This window comes from Lepidochelys olivacea (assembly GCF_965140295.1).
Source record: "Lepidochelys olivacea isolate rLepOli2 genome assembly, chromosome: 2".
In the NCBI taxonomy this organism is placed as follows: domain Eukaryota; kingdom Metazoa; phylum Chordata; order Testudines; family Cheloniidae; genus Lepidochelys; species Lepidochelys olivacea.
Window position 1 is genome coordinate 266,025,587 of NC_140412.1, and position 18,578 is coordinate 266,044,164.

General features: G+C 55.1%; 1 protein-coding gene and 1 long non-coding RNA gene across 2 annotated transcripts in view; one reads left to right on the top strand and one right to left on the bottom strand.

Moving 5' to 3' along the window:
• The window catches only part of CCDC12 (coiled-coil domain containing 12), a 75,725-nt gene extending 75,343 nt beyond the window's left edge, over positions 1–382 (bottom strand). The window contains exon 1 of the mRNA XM_084620752.1: positions 113–382. Within this exon, the coding sequence (XP_084476878.1) occupies positions 113–358 (246 nt within the window). The 5' untranslated portion in view covers positions 359–382. The remainder of the gene's footprint in view (positions 1–112) is intronic.
• LOC311516562 lies at positions 330–6,501 on the top strand. Its single transcript, XR_014710448.1, has 3 exons — positions 330–393; positions 3,346–3,485; positions 3,684–6,501. It is a non-coding gene; the product is annotated as an uncharacterized lncRNA (long non-coding RNA).
• The last annotated feature ends 12,077 nt before the right edge of the window (positions 6,502–18,578 follow it).

Here is an 18,578-nt window from a genome sequence, read left to right on the forward strand (position 1 = left end):
CCCTCCCCCACAGGGCCCCCCCAGCTCCTGCAGCCATCCCCCCCACTCCCAATGCCCCTCCCCCACAGGACGACCCCCCCCGCGCTCCCACCCCGGGGTCCGGCCGGGTCACCTTATGCGCCGCTGTCCGGCTCCGCAAGGCCTTGAGCCGCTCCCTCCGCCGCAGCGCCGCCTCCTGCAGCCGCCCCACGCCGGAGCCGGGGCCAGGGCCGATGCCGGGGTCGGGGTCGGGGCCGGGACCTGAGTTGGCAACGGGGGCCGCCATTTTCCCCAACGCCCGGCAGACACCGCGCGGGGGAGGGGACAGGCCCGGCCAATCGAGCGGCCTCCGCGGGGCCAGGGGGAGCCCCGAGCGCATCGATCGGAGCCTGAGCGCTTCGGGCGGGAGCCAGGGTGGGGGCGGGGATCCGGGGCGGGGGGAGGGAGCGCGGTGGGGGAGGGGAGCAGAGGGGACGGGGCAGGAGGAGGGGGCGGGGCGGGGTGGGGGAGGGGAGCAGAGGGGACGGGGCAGGAGGAGGGGGCGGGGCGGGGTGGGGGAGGGGAGCAGAGGGGACGGGGCAGGAGGAGGGGGCGGGGTGGGGAAGGGAAGGGAAGGGGAGCAGAGGGATGGGGCAGGAGGAGGGGCGGGGTGGGGGAGGGGAGCAGAGGGGATGGGGCAGGAGGAGGGGGCGGGGTGGGGAAGGGGAGCAGAGGGATGGGGCAGGAGGAGGGGGCGGGGTGGGGGAGGGGAGCAGAGGGGACGGGGCAGGAGGAGGGGGCGGGGCGGGGTGGGGGAGGGGAGCAGAGGGGACGGGGCAGGAGGAGGGGGCGGGGTGGGGGAGGGGAGCAGAGGGGATGGGGCAGGAGGAGGGAGCGGGGTGGGGGAGGGGAGCAGAGGGGATGGGGCAGGAGGAGGGGGCGGGGTGGGGGAGGGGAGCAGAGGGGATTGGGCAGGAGGAGGGGGTGGGGTGGGGTGGGGGAGGGGAGCGGAGGGGATGGGCAGGAGGAGGGGGTGGGGTGGGGGAGGAGAGCAGAGGAGATGGGCAGGAGGAGGGGGCGGGGTGGGGGAGGGGAGCAGAGGGGATGGGGCAGGAGGAGGGGGCGGGGTGGGGGAGGGGAGCAGAGGGGAGGGATAAAGGGGAGGAGAGCAGAGGGGATGGGGCAGGAGGAGGGGGCGGGGTGGGGTGGGGAAGGGGAGCAGAGGGATGGGGCAGGAGGAGGGGTGGGGGAGGGGAGCAGAGGGGATGGGGCAGGAGGAAGGGGCGGGGATCCGGGGCGGGGGGCAGGAGGGAGCGGGGTGGGGGAGGGGAGCAGAGGGGATGGGGCAGGAGGAGGGGGCGGGGTGGGGGAGGGGAGCAGAGGGGATGGGCAGGAGGAGGGGGTGGGGTGGGGGAGGGGAGCAGAGGAGATGGGCAGGAGGAGGGGGCGGGGTGGGGGAGGGGAGCAGAGGGGATGGGGCAGGAGGAGGGGGCGGGGTGGGGGAGGGGAGCAGAGGGGAGGGATAAAGGGGAGGAGAGCAGAGGGGATGGGGCAGGAGGAGGGGGCGGGGCGGGGTGGGGGAGGGGAGCAGAGGGGATGGGGCAGGAGGAGGGGGTGGGGGAGGAGAGCAGAGGGGATGGGGCAGGAAGAGGGAGTGGGGTGGGGGAGGGGAGCAGAGGGATGGGGCAGGAGGAGGGGCGGGGTGGGGGAGGGGAGCAGAGGGATGGGGCAGGAGGAGGGGTGGGGGAGGGGAGCAGAGGGGATGGGGCAGGAGGAGGGGGCGGGGATCCGGGGCGGGGGGCAGGAGGAGGGAGCGGGGTGGGGGAGGGGAGCAGAGGGGATGGGGCAGGAGGAGGGGCGGGGTGGGGGAGGGGAGCAGAGGGGATGGGCAGGAGGAGGGGGTGGGGTGGGGGAGGGGAGCAGAGGGGATGGGCAGGAGGAGTGAGTGGGGTGGGGGAGGGGAGCAGAGGGGATGGGGCAGGAGGAGGGGGCGGGGTGGGGGAGGGGAGCAGAGGGGATGGGGCAGGAGGAGGGGGCGGAGTGGGGGAGGGGAGCAGAGGGGAGGGATAAAGGGGAGGAGAGCAGAGGGGATGGGGCAGGAGGAGGGGGCGGGGTGGGGAAGGGAAGGGGAGCAGAGGGATGGGGCAGGAGGAGGGGGAGGGGAGCAGAGGGGATGGGGCAGGAGGAGGGGGCGGGGTGGGGAAGGGGAGCAGAGGGATGGGGCAGGAGGAGGGGGCGGGGTGGGGGAGGGGAGCAGAGGGGAGGGATAAAGGGGAGGAGAGCAGAGGGGAGGGATAAAGGGGAGGAGAGCAGAGGGGATGGGGCAGGAGGAGGGGGCGGGGCGGGGTGGGGTGGGGAAGGGGAGCAGAGGGATGGGGCAGGAGGAGGGGGCGGGGTGGGGGAGGGGAGCAGAGGGGATGGGGCAGGAGGAGGGGGCGGGGTGGGGGAGGGGAGCAGAGGGGATGGGGCAGGAGGAGGGGGCGGGGTGGGGGAGGAGAGCAGAGGGGATGGGGCAGGAGGAGGGGGCGGGGTGGGGGAGGAGAGCAGAGGGGATGGGGCAGGAGGAGGGGGTGGGGGAGGAGAGCAGAGGGGATGGGGCAGGAGGAGGGGGCGGGGTGGGGGAGGGGAGCAGAGGGGATGGGGCAGGAGGAGGGGGCGGGGTGGGGGAGGGGAGCAGAGGGGATGGGCAGGAGGAGGGGGCGGGGTGAGGGAGGGGAGCAGAGGGGATGGGCAGGAGGAGTGAGTGGGTGGGGGAGGGGAGGGGAGCAGAGGGGATGGGGCAGGAAGAGGGAGTGGGGTGGGGGAGGGGAGCAGAGGGGATGGGGCAGGAGGAGGGGGCGGGGTGGGGGAGGGGAGCAGAGGGGATGGGGCAGGAGGAGGGGGCGGGGTGGGGAAGGGGAGCAGAGGGGATGGGGCAGGAGGAGTGAGCAGGGTGGGGAAGGGGAGCAGGCTGGGAGAGGGGGTAACAGGACTGAGAAGGAGGAAGGGACTAGGGGAGAGTGGGGAAGTAGAAGGGAGGGGGAGAGGAGAAGGCAGGGGAGAATCAGGGACAGGACAGCAGCAGCTGCCCTCAGGAGTAGGCCTCCCTTTCCCTGCTAGTCTCTAGGCTTGCCGGGGTTGGTAGGCTCCTGTCGCTGGCTCCCCGCATGCTACCTAGGATTCCTGTCACTGGGAAACTCCACCTTGTCCCTAGATCTCTCTATCCACAGGACAGGTTTCAGAGTAACAGCCGTGTTAGTCTGTATTCGCAAAAAGAAAAGGAGTACTTGTGGCACCTTAGAGACTAACCAATTTATTTGAGCATAAGCTTTCGTGAGCTACAGCTTATGCTCAAATAAATTGGTTAGTCTCTAAGGTGCCACAAGTACTCCTTTTCTTCATCCACAGGATGACAGTCTGGCCCTAGGAATCTCTCGCCCCATCTCTCCCAAAGCTCTGTGCGAACGGAGACACAAACGGGACCATGGGTTCATTTCACCCTCTCCTGGGGTAGGAGGCTGCAGCACATGGACAGCGCTAGACAGCAGGTTAGTGCAGAAAGAGGGAAGAGTCCCACGTCCAATTGAAACGACAGGTGGATTTAGGGGGCGTGAGTATAATTGGCTCAGATGGATTTTCTAATGTATAAGAACAAGAAGAAAATAACCCTTACACGGTCCCTCTTTCAGGCTTGAAAAAAGCTAAAAGGGCAGAATCCCAGGATTATTCTCCTTGTTTTCTTCCAGCTCATCCCACAGCCCTCTGACTGTGAACAATTTGTTTGTGTCACTCACACACCTCGTCCTGGGGCTTGACATCTACCCGAGGGGTACAGCTGTCTTCAGGGATCGTGACTAGAAGTGTGGTCATGAACGTAGCTGGGTCCTAACCCACAGAGGACAGCAGAGTCTCCATGACCCTTTCAGCGCCTGGCCTCTCTGCTGAGAGTGACAATCATGGGCAAAAACAGCCAGAGGAGAATTCCACTTGTGAACGGGACCTTCCTGTTGGGTTTCTGCCAACGGAGGCAACTTCTGCACCAGCTGCAACTCTTCCATTCCAGGGTAGCGGGTACTCCAGAGGCGTGGCAGACCAGAGCTCTGTTTCACTGACCGCTGGTATAAGGTCCCTTGGCGAAGCTGGCAGCAGAGAAGAATTGGGCTCAGTGAGTCCAGTTAGTGTTGAATATTCTAGTGGTTTCTGGGATGTGAACATTTGGGACCCATCAAATTCATTTCACCAAAGAACCCACCAGTAAATAAGTAAATATTAGTAAATAAGTGACATCTGAGAAGCGAATAAGTTATACTAACTTCATTTAGCCTTTAAGTTCAGAACTTTCCAGCAAATCTGCCAACAAATGGCAAGCTGCTTTGCTTTTTTGTTACCTGTGTGGAAACCATTAACAACTCAATGCACTGAGCAAAGATCAAACAGGACCCTTATGGGGGAAATAACCTTTCTGATGATACAGTGTGGCACAACCTTCAAACCCAGAGAGGAGCCCTTGTTCAACCGTTTATACAGTCACTACATCCGCACGGGGTCTGTGACATTATGGAGCAAGCTACTTGCCTGCTAGTGATAAAGAACGTTTGTAAGCTTTGCATTTCTCGGGTGGCAGCTGCTGTAACTTCTTGGCTGCCAGACTGAACAGACGCACGCTTGGCTAGGTTACAGGACAGACACTTATGTCTGACTAAGAGAGATTCTCACATGCTTTAGAGTAACCATTTTAGGCCCTGATCCAGTGCCATTAAATTCAATAGGAAGAAAGTATCATTATCCCCATTTTACAGATGGAGAAACTGAGGCATGGGGTGGTTAAGTGACTAGCCCAAGGGCATACATACAGAGTCACTGTAACAGATGGGTTAGAGCTCCAGGGTTCTTTGACTCTCAGACCCGTAATCAGACCACTAGGAAACACCTCTTTCAAGTTAGGTGTTAGTATTTCTTTATGCACAACACAAATGTGCCTCTGTGCTTGTCAGAATTACGTTAGTGTCACAAGCTGTTTTCAAGAGAAATTCAGTCCCACAACAGACTGGCAGTGAACTAAACAGGAAATCCTGCTTTAAAAATAGCTAGAGACAAAATCAAGGAAGAATTAAACAGTTCAAAATTCAGTAAATTACACCATGAAAACTTTCTCGAGCCCCATGCCACAGGTATTAGGCAGGTCATTTTGGAAGGGAAAATATCACACCCAAACAACTGTTCACATGCTACATTAAAGAGTACTGTTATGTTAGGGTCTCCTGAATCCACATGTTAGCAGGTTTCTGCCTAAATGTAAACAAAGCATGAGGCTATCTAGATAGATTCAGGTATGAGGGTACTGGCTGTGCACAATAGAAGGCCTTGGGAATGATACTAAGCTAGATGGGCCCATTGGTGTCTGCATTTTAAAGAACTGAAAAGCGGTTATATTAAGTACACGTCAAGGCAAACGTATGGAAGTAGCACTGTCAGCAACAAGAACATGCATAATGAGACATTGGACAAAGGAATCTGTAGGTTCAGTGTCAGAACGGGTGAAGGGCAGGAGCAAATGCAACTCATTAGCATATTGCTTATCTGCTCAGAGGTCTTTCAGAGACATCCAGCAGGAGAGGGGACCTATTTTTAAGTTTAAATTTGATAGACTGCCTTTGTAAACATGCTTGTTTGTTATGACGTGTATAGTGCTTTACAGAATTTGTACTTGGGCCATCTAAGTGCCCGCATTGTTTTAAACTGATGTGTAATGAGATTTTATAGGCACTGTATTGGGTATGTAAAGATAAAACTGTATTTTCGTAGTTGCAGTCTACACTCCTCTTTTTTAATCTCATCCCATTTCATGAGTTGTCCAAGAGGCCCCACTGCCCAGAGAGGGGGAGTCTGGGATTCTGGGTTCTACTCACAGCTCGCTAATCTTAACTAAATAGCATCACAGCTTTGTGCCTCGGTTTCCCCACATGTAAAATGCAGCTAACACCTACATGCCGGAGCAGTTAATTTATTAATATTTGTAAAGTGTTTAAAGATCCTCAGGTGAAACACTTATGAATATGGCCCTACCAAATTCACAGCAGTGAATTCAGCAACATTCAGTGTTGCTGGTTGCTGGTTGCAGGCACAATTGCACCTACACCATCATATGTGTCATAAATATAAAGGGAATTCTGTATACAGTGCCATAAAATCCCTCCTGGCCAGAGGCAAAGTCCTTTTACCTCTAAAGGGTTTAGAAGCTCAGGTAACCTGGCTGGCACCTGACCCAAAATGACCAATGAGGGGACAAGATACTTTCAAATCTGGAGTGGGGGAAAAGGCTTTTGTCGGTCTGTGTGATACCTTTGCCGGGAACAGATCAAGGATGCAAGCCCTCCAACTCCTGTAAAGTTAGTAAGTAATCTAGCTAGAAAATGTGTTAGGTTTTATTTGTTATGGCTTGTGAAATTCGCTGTGCTAGAGGAAATGTGCATTCCTGTTTTTGTGTCTTTTTGTAACTTAAGGTTTTGCCTAGAGGGATTCTCTATGTTTTGAATCTGACTGCCTGTAAGATTATCTTCCATTCTGATCTTACAGAGCTGTTCTCTTACCTTTTTTGATCTTCTAATAAAGTCCTGTTTTTTAAGAATCTGATTGGGTTTTTTGGGGTCTTAAAAATCCAAGGCTGGTTTGTGCTCTTCTTGTTTATTCTCAAGCCTCCCCAGAAAAGGGGGTATAAGGGTTTGGGGGGATATTTTGGGGAAATAGGAACTCCAAGTGGTCCTTTCCCTGATTGTTTGTTAAATCACTTGGTGGTGGCAGCGTTTACCTAATCCAAGGGCAAAGACTTTGTGCCTTGGGGAAGTTTTAACCTAAACTGGTAGAAATAAGCTTAGGGGGTCTTTCACGCGGGTCCCCACATCTGTACCCTAGAGTTCAGAGTGGGGAAGGAACCCTGGCAACTTGTGTGCTGGGGATTTATGCAAACAGGAATCTAGGCCGGCACCGATCTTTCCATATGTGACAGCCGCCCTCTTGCCCAACACCCTATGGATTGAACCAGGGGCTTCCAGAGTGAAAAATATGAGGAGCTAGATCATGTGCTAAAAAGGCAAGCTGTTATAGGTAAGGGCTGTGACAACTCTTATCCACTGCAGCTTGGCACAGAGCAGGGGCAGTGACACACACTCACCACTGGATTACACACACACACAGAACTGCACGTGCAATAGTGCACATCTACAGTAGGCGCACAATTGCACATGCACAAATGCATGAGAATTTTCTGACTGAAAATCAGGCCTTCAAAATAATATATCCAGGGCACAAGTTGCAATTTCCTGCCCCCCTCCCACCCCCACTAAATAAGCTGTAATGCTGAAGTTGTCATGAATGCCTCAGCAATTTATTCTGTTCGTTTTCTTCCAGCAGTAATGCTGCATGGAGAGTAATTGGTCGGGAACAGATGTTAATAAAATCATTCCTCAAAACATGCTGAGTCAGTGAAACCCTCCTGGTGTATAAAATAAAGCCAAAGTGTATGTGAGAACAGCTGACTTTCTCCCATCCCCCAGCTCTAAAATGTCGTCTATCTATGTCGTCAAAATGTCTATTTGGGGGGAGGGATAGCTCAGTGGTTTGAGCATTGGCCTGCTAAACCCAGGGTTGTGAGTTCAATCCTTGAGGGGGCCATTTAGGGATCTGGGGCAGAAATTGGGGATTGGTCCTGCTTTGAGCAGGAGGTTGGACTAGATGACCTTCTGAGGTCCCTTCCAACCCTGATATTCTATGATTCTGTGATCTGCCCTGTGTTGGGTCAAAACTCACCCCCTTCCTGGGGTTTGACTCTGTTAACAAACACACAACACAACACAAGCCAGGCTTGGCTGCTCTTAGGGCTCCTCATTGAGGCCTGCTCAGCTCACCCCCTTGGTCCTCTCTGCCTCAGGCTATGTCTACTCTGCAGCTGGAGGTGTGATACCTGTGCTAGCTTTAATCTAGCTAGGGCAGGTACCAAGAGCAGTGAAGATGCAGGGGTGTGGGCTTCAACACGGGCTAGCAATGCAAGTACCTGCCCAAAGTTCCGGGCAGGCTTGTACAGCCCACATTTCCACATTATTTTTAGCTACACTAGCTCAGTTAAAGCTAGTGTGAGTACCTTTTCCCAAGCTGCAATCACACTCCAATTGCAGTGTAGACACAGCCTGAGACTCCCGATCCTTCTACTAGGACAACCACCTTCTGAAGTCTGCTTCCTCCCTTGTGATTGCCTCTTAGGCTTGATGTTACTGACAGATGTTCCAGGCTGGGACTAGCTTCAGGACAGACCTCTCACCCTTCCAGCCCTGGGCCAGCGTGTGTAGGAGACGCGGGGGGCAGCCTGGTCTCTCTGCCTCAGCACATTTCTGTCTCAGAAAGGTCATTCCTGGGAAGCTAGCACTGAAGTTCGAGCAGCATTGGGTTGGTCAAATCATCCCCTCCTGAAATTCACAGTGGGAGCGGATGAATGCCCCTAAAATATAAATCAAGCACAGAATGCGTTCCATTGCAATGATCCAAAGGACAATATGAAGGCGAGCGGGCGCCGTACTTTGCTGTGCTTGCCGGTGGCCTCCCTGAGCCTGCGCTGAGATCTGCCATTCATGTAATAAAGGATGATGGATGAATACTTTGCACTTCGCATCCATGGACTTCTGAGAGCTTTATGGGCATTAATTAATGGAGCCTCCCAGCAACCCTGGGAGCTGGTATGTGTCTTATTATTCTCATTTTACAGCTGAGAAAACTGAGGTCTGAGAGATTAAGTGGTGAGGTTACCCGGCATGGATTTAGCAGAGCCAGACACAGAATACAGGATGCTTGGCTTCCAGCCCCTTGCTCTAATCACTTGACCCTACCCCCTCCTGGATCTGAGCTCGCTATGGTAGCGGCCTTTTCCTTAAGCCTCTGCACTTGGATACTACCCCACTTTTTAAGAGTTTCAGTTCAGTGCTGGCCCTCGCCAGGGATCCCAGCTTTTCTTGTGGGGTGTTCCACTTGTTCTATAGGACTCCCCTCCTCTGTTTTAAATGGTCTGGCTTTTAGAAGAGGAAAACATCCGACATTTACATAGCAGCTTTATTCCCGAAGCAATTTGGACACTTCCCACGCTGCAGTGACAACCTTCTCCAGAGATTGCTCCCTCCAGCAAGGAGATGCAGCCAAAAGTCACGCTCAACAACAATATAGGACCAGAAGTGCAAATGAATGCCATAGCAGGCTGATGCATCAGGGGGGAGGGAGGTGCAGCATAATATTAGGACCTCCACTGGAAATGAGGCAGCTGAACTTACTTGCTTTTTGGTTGCGTGACACCCCTTTCCCCAGACCCGACCTAGGGTAGGTCTACACTTACAGCAGGTGCCCACGCAGCTAGCACAGGCCTGAACAGCAGTGTGGAAAGTGAGGCTGCTTAGGCGAGTAGAGTACAGATGTGCCAGAACCTCCAGGGTACACACCCTACGCCTCCCACGTCTATACTGCTGTTTCAAACAGTGCCGGAGCCTTTCCCCACTGCCTGCTCTCTGCCAGAGCCTTTCACTGCCACCTGTAGCTACCCTCTGCAGTGTGGGGACAGCCAGCCTTTCACGGCTGTGTGTAGCTACACAGGCCTGCATGCCGCCACAAGCGTGCCCCCCCACCCCACTCCCAGCACCTCCCGCCCACTGGCAGCCCCACTGATCAGCACCTCCCCCTCCCTCCCCGCATCTCCCGATCAGCTGTTTCGTGGCGTGCAGGAGGCTCTGGGGGGAAGGGGGAGGAGCGAGGCAGGCTCAGGGGGAGGGGGCGGGAAGGGGGGAAGTGGGGGCAGGGCCTGTGGCAGAGCCAGGGGTTGAGCAGCGAGCGCCCCCCGGCACACGGGCAAGTTGGCGCCTGTCGCTCCAGCCCCGGAGTCGGTGCCCAGGCAAGGAGCCGGATGTTAACTTCCGAAGAGCCGCACGGGGCTCCCAGAGCCCCAGGTTGGCCACCCCTGGACTAGACCATACTTACCACTGACGATAGTGCAGCCAGTGCCCTTCCCAGGACATGATTGTAATACTGGCTCCCAGCGGAGCGCACCAACCAGTGACCGAATAAAAGCAGAGCCTACAGGACCCAGCTCTTCCGAGGCAGCCTCCCCTCCAAGTGCTGACCCTGCCCAGCCCTGCTTAGCTTGTGGGAGAGAAAAGGGAACCCAGCCAAGCTGGGCTGGCTGTAGACGGGATGTTTTCCTTGCTTTCAATAGCTTCAGCACCGATTGCTAAAAAAGGCACCTGGATACAGAACTTAAAATAATACCAAGCCTGAGCATCAGGCACCCGGGTCAACAACCCAGCCCCAGAGACAATCAGCTCACGTGTGTCGGGAGCTAAGTATCTTCTCTTCACTGTTATTAGGCCAGCTCGGGAGGCCCTGACTTAGTTTTGGGCCCGGAGATGATGATGCAATGATGATTGTTACGCTGTTTATCCACCTGGCCCCCAAGCCGCTCAGCCGGGCGGAGAGGCTGAGGAATGTTCCTCTCCGGTTCAAAGGTCTCTGAGCTGCTGTGACAGTGGCTCTGAGGAGACAGGGAGCCACGATCTAGGGGTGCCGAATGCAGAGATGCTCAGTGGCAAACGATCTGTACCCCACCTTGTGTTTCATGTATGGGATGGCTGAGCTGGGCCAGGGGGAGTTACAGCATGTGATTTGCTACTGCATTACCAATTCTTGCTGCCACAAGGCCCTACAGGTCTAGAACCCAGGTCTGCAGCGCTGTTAGGTCCCTGGTATCTCCCAGCTGATGTCACCAGCTTGTGTACTATGGCCCATCACCCACTGTGGACACAGACCATGGGAAGTCCTGTCTTAAGGGGTCTGATAGGCAGCAGCCCCATGGCTCCTGATTGGTGCCCCGTCCCATATAAACCTAAGGGGCATCCAGGTAATAGTGTAGTTCTCCTGTAGCTCTCTCATGGCTATTTCTGCTCCTGGCTTTGACCTTGGCTTGATTTGGATTTTGTCTCCTGAATGGGACTCTGACCCTTGGTATTGACCCTGGCCTGGAACCTGACTATGCGTTATTCCCAGCCTTGGGTTTGCCCCGGGGTCCTGACTGCCTTGGTTGGGAGCCTGACAGCCCTGTTAGCATCGACCTTGCCATGTTTGATGTTTTCCTGAAGCCCCAGCTCCCATGGACTTTGCTGAGGATCCCCGTTTGCATTTTCTGAAAAAGAGAAAGATTGGAGCCCTTGCATTCGGAGAAAACCATGAATATGTGACCTGAGGGTGACCTCAAGGCTCAGAAACCAGAAGGGAAATAAACAGAGCCCAAACATTCCTTTAGAAAAAAAACCCGCATGTGATTTTTAAGCCCGTCGGGTGGTTTCTGAACAGCTGGGGTTGGCGAGACAGGATGATAGAGCAACTGAGCTGTCAGCTGCAGAGGTTTCAAACTAACTGAATCTGGTCCTGAGCTGAAGTCAGTGGGAGTCTTTCTGGTCCCTTCAGGGGGCTTTGGATTGGGCCCCTTGTGAGCACTAGGGTCTTTGATGGGGTGAAACCCATCGTGGGCTAGACAGGGTTAAAAGTTAGTCTTATCTGCTACACCTGTGCTGTAATTAACCAATTAGCTGCTCCTCAGCCAGAGAGGTGGGATGACAGGATCAGGTGATCCTTTAATGGACACATGGATCTCATAAAGGGGAGAGAGGCTGGGCTGGGGGGAAGAGGTTATGGCTGTGGGGTGTGACTGGACTTGAGCCAGAGGGGGAATGGAGACCCTGGCAGGACTAAGCCTAGGGGGGCTAGTGCTCACTGGGGAGGAGCCCAGAGGATAGCTGAGAAAGAGGAAGGAAGACAGAGCCCAGGGGAAGGGCTAATTTACAGAGACATTTTGGCTGTTAGTGACCCTTGGTTACCCCAGAAGGGATGTGAACTAGCAGCTGCTTAGCTGAAGGACAGAGCTCTACACAAAGGGGGGTGCCCAGCAGGGGGTACTAGGGTTTGAACCCAGGCAATGTGAAGCTCTGACAATAGGGGGTGCTATGGCAGCAAGTGCAACTGCTCACAGGGACCTATGGCAGGTGGCATAATCATTATTTCCCTTTTCATTTGCCAGAGTTTCCCGCTCTTCTTTTCCAGGGCCTGTCTAATGCACCTTCCTAGCGGGGGTGTAGCCAGGGGTGCGCTGCGGCCCACCCACTTAGCATCCAGGCAGGCCCACCGAAATCTGAGCAGGGGCGTAGAGCTGCCACAGCGGCCCGGAGCGTCCCTCGGGCCCCTGAAATCCAGGACGGAGCTGTGAGCTCTGCCTTGCCACGTTCTGAGCTGCCCCACGCGCGGGCCCAGCTCGGCTGGCGAAGCCCAGTGTCTGGGGGCACCAGGGCTCGGACGAGGGCATGGCATTGGGGGAGATGCTGCACTAGTACCAGCTGTCGTTGCCCGGCCACCCGAAAGTCGGGGCCCATCCAAATTTCTGCTCCTAGCTATGCCACTGCTTCCGAGCAACCTGAGCTGAACGGGTTGGCCCAAGAGTAGCCGCTGGGGCTAGCCGGAGGGAGGTGAGCCAGGTGGACCAACACCGGAACTTCAGAGGGAGCTGGGATTGGAATCGCAGCCGCTGAAGGCCCTGCTTGCCCCTTAGCCACAGCACGGCTTGGGGGGCGAAAGACAGAGCTACGACCGCACACCCAAAACAAGCGTTGGGGGAGATCCGGGGTGCAAATGCATGAGAGCTGCAGCCAGCTTGAGAGCAGAGCCAGGCCACGGTTTTTTTGGGCGCATCGTTTATTTGCTGCAAAGCCGTTTGGCGGACCTGGAACGATTCGTGAAATGACCCACGTGGGTTCAGCCAGGTACAAAATGGATGGGGGAGGAATTGGTTCTGCTGCTGTCCCCCATCCCCGCAACCCTTTACTGGAGGAGTTGGTGATAATATTGCTGCTCCAACCCTGAGGCCACGCACTTCTCTCCCCCGCTCCCTCCCCTGTCCTCCTTTCTTCCTGGACCGTGGAAAGTTTAGGAAGCCCAGGAGGAAAAATACTCCCCTGCTGCTGAAAACATCCCTGGCTAATCTGGCTGGCATTTCCCCAGCGTTGTTAGCCCAGCAAATGCTGCCTTGCATTGCAATGTCCAACAGGACGGCACTGGACTGTCTGCAGAATCAGGGCTGTGCCAAGAGACGTTCACAGGCGCTCAAGCAGGCGTTGGGGGAGGAGGTGTACGTGCCGGGCTAGGTGCCACTTTCATTACTGCTGCTTCTTTAGGTGGCAGTAAGATCCAGAGGCCCAGCTGAGATCAGGGCCCCATTGTGCTGGGCACTGCCTGGACACCTCGTCAGAGATGGTCCCTGCATCAGAGAGCTTGCGGTCTAAATAGACAAGACAGGAGCAGGGTGGGAGGAAGGGAGAATTACTATTCCTGTTTTACAGGTAGGGAAGTGGAGGTTAAGTGATTTGCCTGAGGATGCTCGTGGAGTCTGTGGCAGAGCCAAATCTGCTGGGTCCCAGGCCTGTGCCATACCTACCAGGCCATCCTTCCCCTCTCGGGGCTGCTCAGAATGGGTCCTTTAATGTGATGATCATCCCAGCTGGGTCCATCCAGTCCAGCCCACACTGTCGTGGCCTGGTTAGGTGCTGTGTGCGTTTTAAGGAGGTTCCCAGCAGGGCTGTGATAGCACCACAGGCCGCACTTACGTGGCCTTAGTATTCTTTGCCGTGGCAGCATCCCGCTGGAATGGTGGCCCTTCACAGAGGACAGCCGGACTGTTTCCCCTCCAACCCTTGTCTGTCCTTCCTATTGAAACTGCAAGATCCTTGGGCAGGGACTCTCTGTTCATTGTGATGTAAACGAGTGGCCTCTTCCTAGGAGCACCCTTGGAGCAGGCCTGCCAGTGGCCCTTCACCTCAGTTTCCCTCTTGAGTCTCTGATAAATCTGTGCCCATTTGCCCTCTAGCCCAGCAACATAGTTTATTAACAAAGCATAGCACAGCCAGTCCATATCCAAGTCTCCCAAGCCATAATCCATACCACCACCGTGCAGGTAGCCCTTCAACCCGGCTTCCTTCTCCCCATCCCCCAGTGTCTTCTGCCACGCCTCCATCCCTCCGCCAGGACATCCACCCCTACCCTTCCTTCTGGAGTGCAACCCCAGCCTCTCTGCTAGGAGCATCCCTCACTCCCTCTGGCCCTCTCACTGAAATCAGAGGGTAAACGCCCGGCTGTTCCCCTGCCTTCAGCCCTCTCCAGCCATGGCTCAGGGATGCCAAAAATGAAACCCCTCTTGCTTCTCTCCTGACTTCAGCCTTTTCCTAGGAACCACCTTCTGCCTCTAGCAGCTCTCTTTTCCTGTCTATCTCCTGACTGCCCTTTTATAGCTTCCCAGGGGCTGCCCTGCCTGTCACCTTCTCAGGTGCAACCAGGCTTGTGAGGCTGCCTGACCTGTGTGCCTTAAATGCTTTGCTGCGTGGCTCACCGCCCAGACACCAGCAGACAAGCATGTCGCATCCGGAGTGTCTGTGAGCTGCACCGCCTTGAGTCAGCGCTTCCGAGCCTGCCTGCCTTCCACACAACAGCCCTATCCTGGTCTCCACCAGCTTTGGTTACACCTGGCAAGATGACACCAGCATACTTCCAGTCCTGAATTTCCCCCAGACCACCTGCCCTGAAGTGTCCAGCCCCCTCCCCGAATAACTTGGAGAAATAATGTTTGTTTGCTCAACACATGAACTGGAGTTAATAATTACTTCAATTCAAGCACTGCACTGGGTTGGTTTGGATTGAAATAAAACAGGTTTGTTAACAGGAGTTCATCGGTGAAGTGATGCCCAGTGAAAGAAGCAAAGGCAAAGCTGGTTACATGCAAAGAAAAGTGAGAACACGCATCGGAAAGGCTAACACTTCATCTAGCAAGGTACAGCCTTTGCTTAAGATGGTTTTGCTCTCCAATTACTCTTGGTCCAGCCCGGCTGGCTACCTCTCAGTCAGGACCTTCCACCGCAGTATAAGTTGCTAGTTTCCCTTGCCTTCATAGGTGACAGCTAAAGATGGAGTCTCTCTCTGACCCTTATATTCCCAAGGAATTGTCTTTGTTCTCAAAGTCAGAAAGGCCTGCGGATCATTCAGTCTCTTGTCTCTCTCTGGGGTGCAGCACCATATTAATTCTCTGTCTCTCGAGTTCAAACCACTGCTGCTTTGCTTAATGACTTTGTTTATGGCTAATATGTACATTGAGGTAACCCCACAGTCCTCTGCCTAGGACAGACCTGTTGGTCCCCTTTGCCTAGGCTAGGCTGTCTTCTTAAATCTGCTCTAGTCACATTATACAGAGGGAATTCGTAACTTCACGTCTAAGGGTAACACATGCATTTGACAACGGTAGCAATGATCAGCGTGCTATTAATTTTCTAATGATGCCTCACAAGGCATATTTTGTACAAGTAGTGTGTGGGGTGTGCGTACAGGGTGTTTAGGGTCATACCATCCTCTTAACTGGCCCAGCTAGGAGCGCCTGGACTGGAACAGGAATGTTGAGCCCAGGTTCATTTAATGGGCTAGCTCCCCTGTTACATGTGTATATGTACAGCGCCTAGCACAATGGGACCTTATCTTGCTTGGGATCTCTGGGCATTACTCTAATACAGATAATACATAGTAATGGCCAGCTGTCAGGAGTCAGGCTACGATAACACCTTAATATTATTTCAGCCAAAACAATAGGAAAGGACTTCACACACCACTAACGTGCAGCCAGCTCTGGGGTGGAATGCAGCAGCTGCTTAGTATAGCTACCTCGTCTCCAGACTGGCTTTAACAAACTTCTGCCCTAGCCACCCTGGCCAGCACCAAAGTGTTAACAGACAAGGTGGATACAAACCACATCTGGTCTTGCTGTTAGTTAGGCTACGTTACCTGGAGGCCGATCTGGTAGTGTATAGGGGCCTCAAGGTGAGCGGGAATGGCCCCATGAGAATACTCCCTGTGCAGAGAGCTCCCCAATTTGTGCAGAGGGGACATATGCTTCTCCCAGAGCCTGGTGTAGGGGATGGATCAGAGCGATGACAGGAATGTGGCTGGGCTATTTGCTTCCCATGGCCCACAGGGGAGTGTGTAAGCCACAGCAACCTTGAAACTGCTCTAACTTACACCAGTGGCTGCATGGATTCAGAGTACAGGGAGCACAAAGGTGATTAAAGCCACACTAACCTCCCCCTCCATCCCTGCCCCATGCGCAGAAAAGGAATGACTGAGAACCAGGCTCCACACTTAGAAAACGCTTCCTGACAAAGCAGATCTAAATAAGGCCAGATAGCGCCAGGGGATCTTGAATAGAAGAGTTCCAGACCTGGGCTTCCCACCCTTTCCAAAAGACACCAGGTCCAGCAGCAGGTCTTTCCCTAGGGCTTCAGTTCAGCACTGCCCCAGAGGGAGGAGCTCCACCTTCTGAATCCTCAATAGCACCTCCTCCGTCGATTGGGTTTCCCTGGGAGGAATGCAAGTACTGGCCCAGCTCAGCTTGTGAGCGCTAACAAGGTCACATCCCAAGGAGGCTGGGTGACACATGATCCCTTAGAAGAATGGAAACAAGCTAAAACATCTAGCACGGGTGCCCACACCCAGCCCTGCTTGGGTTGAAGGCAGGGTTAGAACCTCAGTCCCTCAGCCAGAAAAGCATGAGCCCGAGCTACAGAAATAACCCTGACCTGTAGCAAACTCATAGCTTCTTATGGGGACCACCCAGAAGATGGGAACAAAGATCCGTGGTGTAGCGTGGGTGGATGAGAAATAAGGAGCATGAGAAACAAGCAAGGAGAGCAAGGGCCCAGATCCTCAAAGATAGACACCTAATTCCCATTGATTTCACCTAACTACCTTTGAAGATCTGCTGCTGGGCTCAGGACCAGGTCTCTGTCCTGCATCAGACTAGATGAGCAAATGGTCACTATGAAGTCACATTACACGATGGAAACTGAGATATGCTGGGAACAGCTGCAACCCGGCATGATGACTGCCCTAGGTGGCAGAGTAGCAGCCGTGTTAGTCTGTATCTGCAAAAAGAAAAGGAGGACTTGTGGCACCTTAGAGACTAACAAATGTATTTGAGCACAAGCTTTCGTGAGCTACAGCTCACTTCATGATCCGATGAAGTGAGCTGTAGCTCACGAAAGCTTATGCTCAAATACATTTGTTAGTCTCTAAGGTGCCACAAGTCCTCCTTTTCTTTTTGCCCTAGGTGGGTTCAACCTCCTTCCCTCCACCTGCCCCACACGTCCCTTCCAGGAAACAATGGCATTAACCAGATGTTGGCAGCCCGTTACACTGCTTGTGTGTTCTATCCCTGACCTTTCCCCTGTCCTTAGGATTGTACACAATTTGGGGCAGGGACGGGCTCTTATTCTATGTTCATACAGCGCCTAGCACAATAGGGGCCTGCCCGTGACTGGCTCCTAGAATAATAATAGAAATAGTAAACAAGGATAGCAACGTGATGTGTGCGGGAGCGATCGCAGAAGAGGAGGTGGGGTGGGGTATGCCACACCCGCCTGGGATTTTAGCACTGTGCAATTCCCACTCATGCTGTTGACTGTGCTCTCATGCTCCTGGCAAGTGTTGCTTTCATTGGGTGTGATCAGCACTTGCCTTTGGTTTGTCAACACGGTGGGTTGGACTCTCCTCTCTCTCACCCTGGGTGAGCCCCACCGATTTCAAGGTAACCAAGAGAGGAGAAGTCGCCTCAGAGCAGTTGTATGGATTGCACGGAAGCACACAGAATTAGTCCCCTAGGCCAGTGCAGCAGCAGAGGTGGGATAATCTACCCCCGTACCCTCTTCCCTTTGTGTCCTGCTGCCTTTCCGGACTCCGGGCTTTCCCTTACGGTAACCCTGCTGAAAGCTGGTGTCTTGTGTGAGACCTGCCAGCCACAGCTACCCCGTGCCGCCGTCTAGCTGGGCCCAGATGCCACGATGACGGCTGTATGGAAGATACCTCCATAGATTACAGGTGATCTAGAGTGCATGTATTCAGTGAGCTGAGTCTGAAAACTCTTCTGAGCAGGGATTTGGGATCATTCGCAAGAATTCAACAGCAAGCCTGAGGCAGGCCCAGGAAGTGATTTTCCAGTCACCTGACACATAGTCTAACGCCCAGCCAGGAGGATGTCCTTCCCCCTGAGTTTATGGGTAACGTTTCCCAAGCACCTAAGGCAGGGGCGCCGGAACAGGGGTGAGCCAGGGGGCCATGGCCCTCCCACTTTTTGATAGGGGACGGGCCTGGCCCCTTCACTTTTCACCATGGGTCCCGCCCCTGCCCCGCGCCAGTCCAGCAGCTGGAGTCTGGTCAAGGAGCCTGGGCAGCTGTGGGGAGCCACGGACCCTCCACCTGCCTGTCGGGGGCGGGGGGGAACAGGCTGGGGACTGCTCTCGGGCCTCCCCAACCCAGGCAGGTGGAGAGCCCCAGGCTCACCGGCCCCATTCCAGCTTCTGGCTTGGCCGGGGGCAGGGCCTCGGGGGGAAGAGGAGGGGTCGGAGTGGGGCCACAGAGAGGGCAGGGGCTCCTGGTGTCCCCCCCCCACACACTTTTGGGAAGGTTCTGCCTCGGCACCTAACTCCCCCTAGAATCACCTAAATACCTTTGAGGAGCTGCACCTGCAACATGGCTAAAGA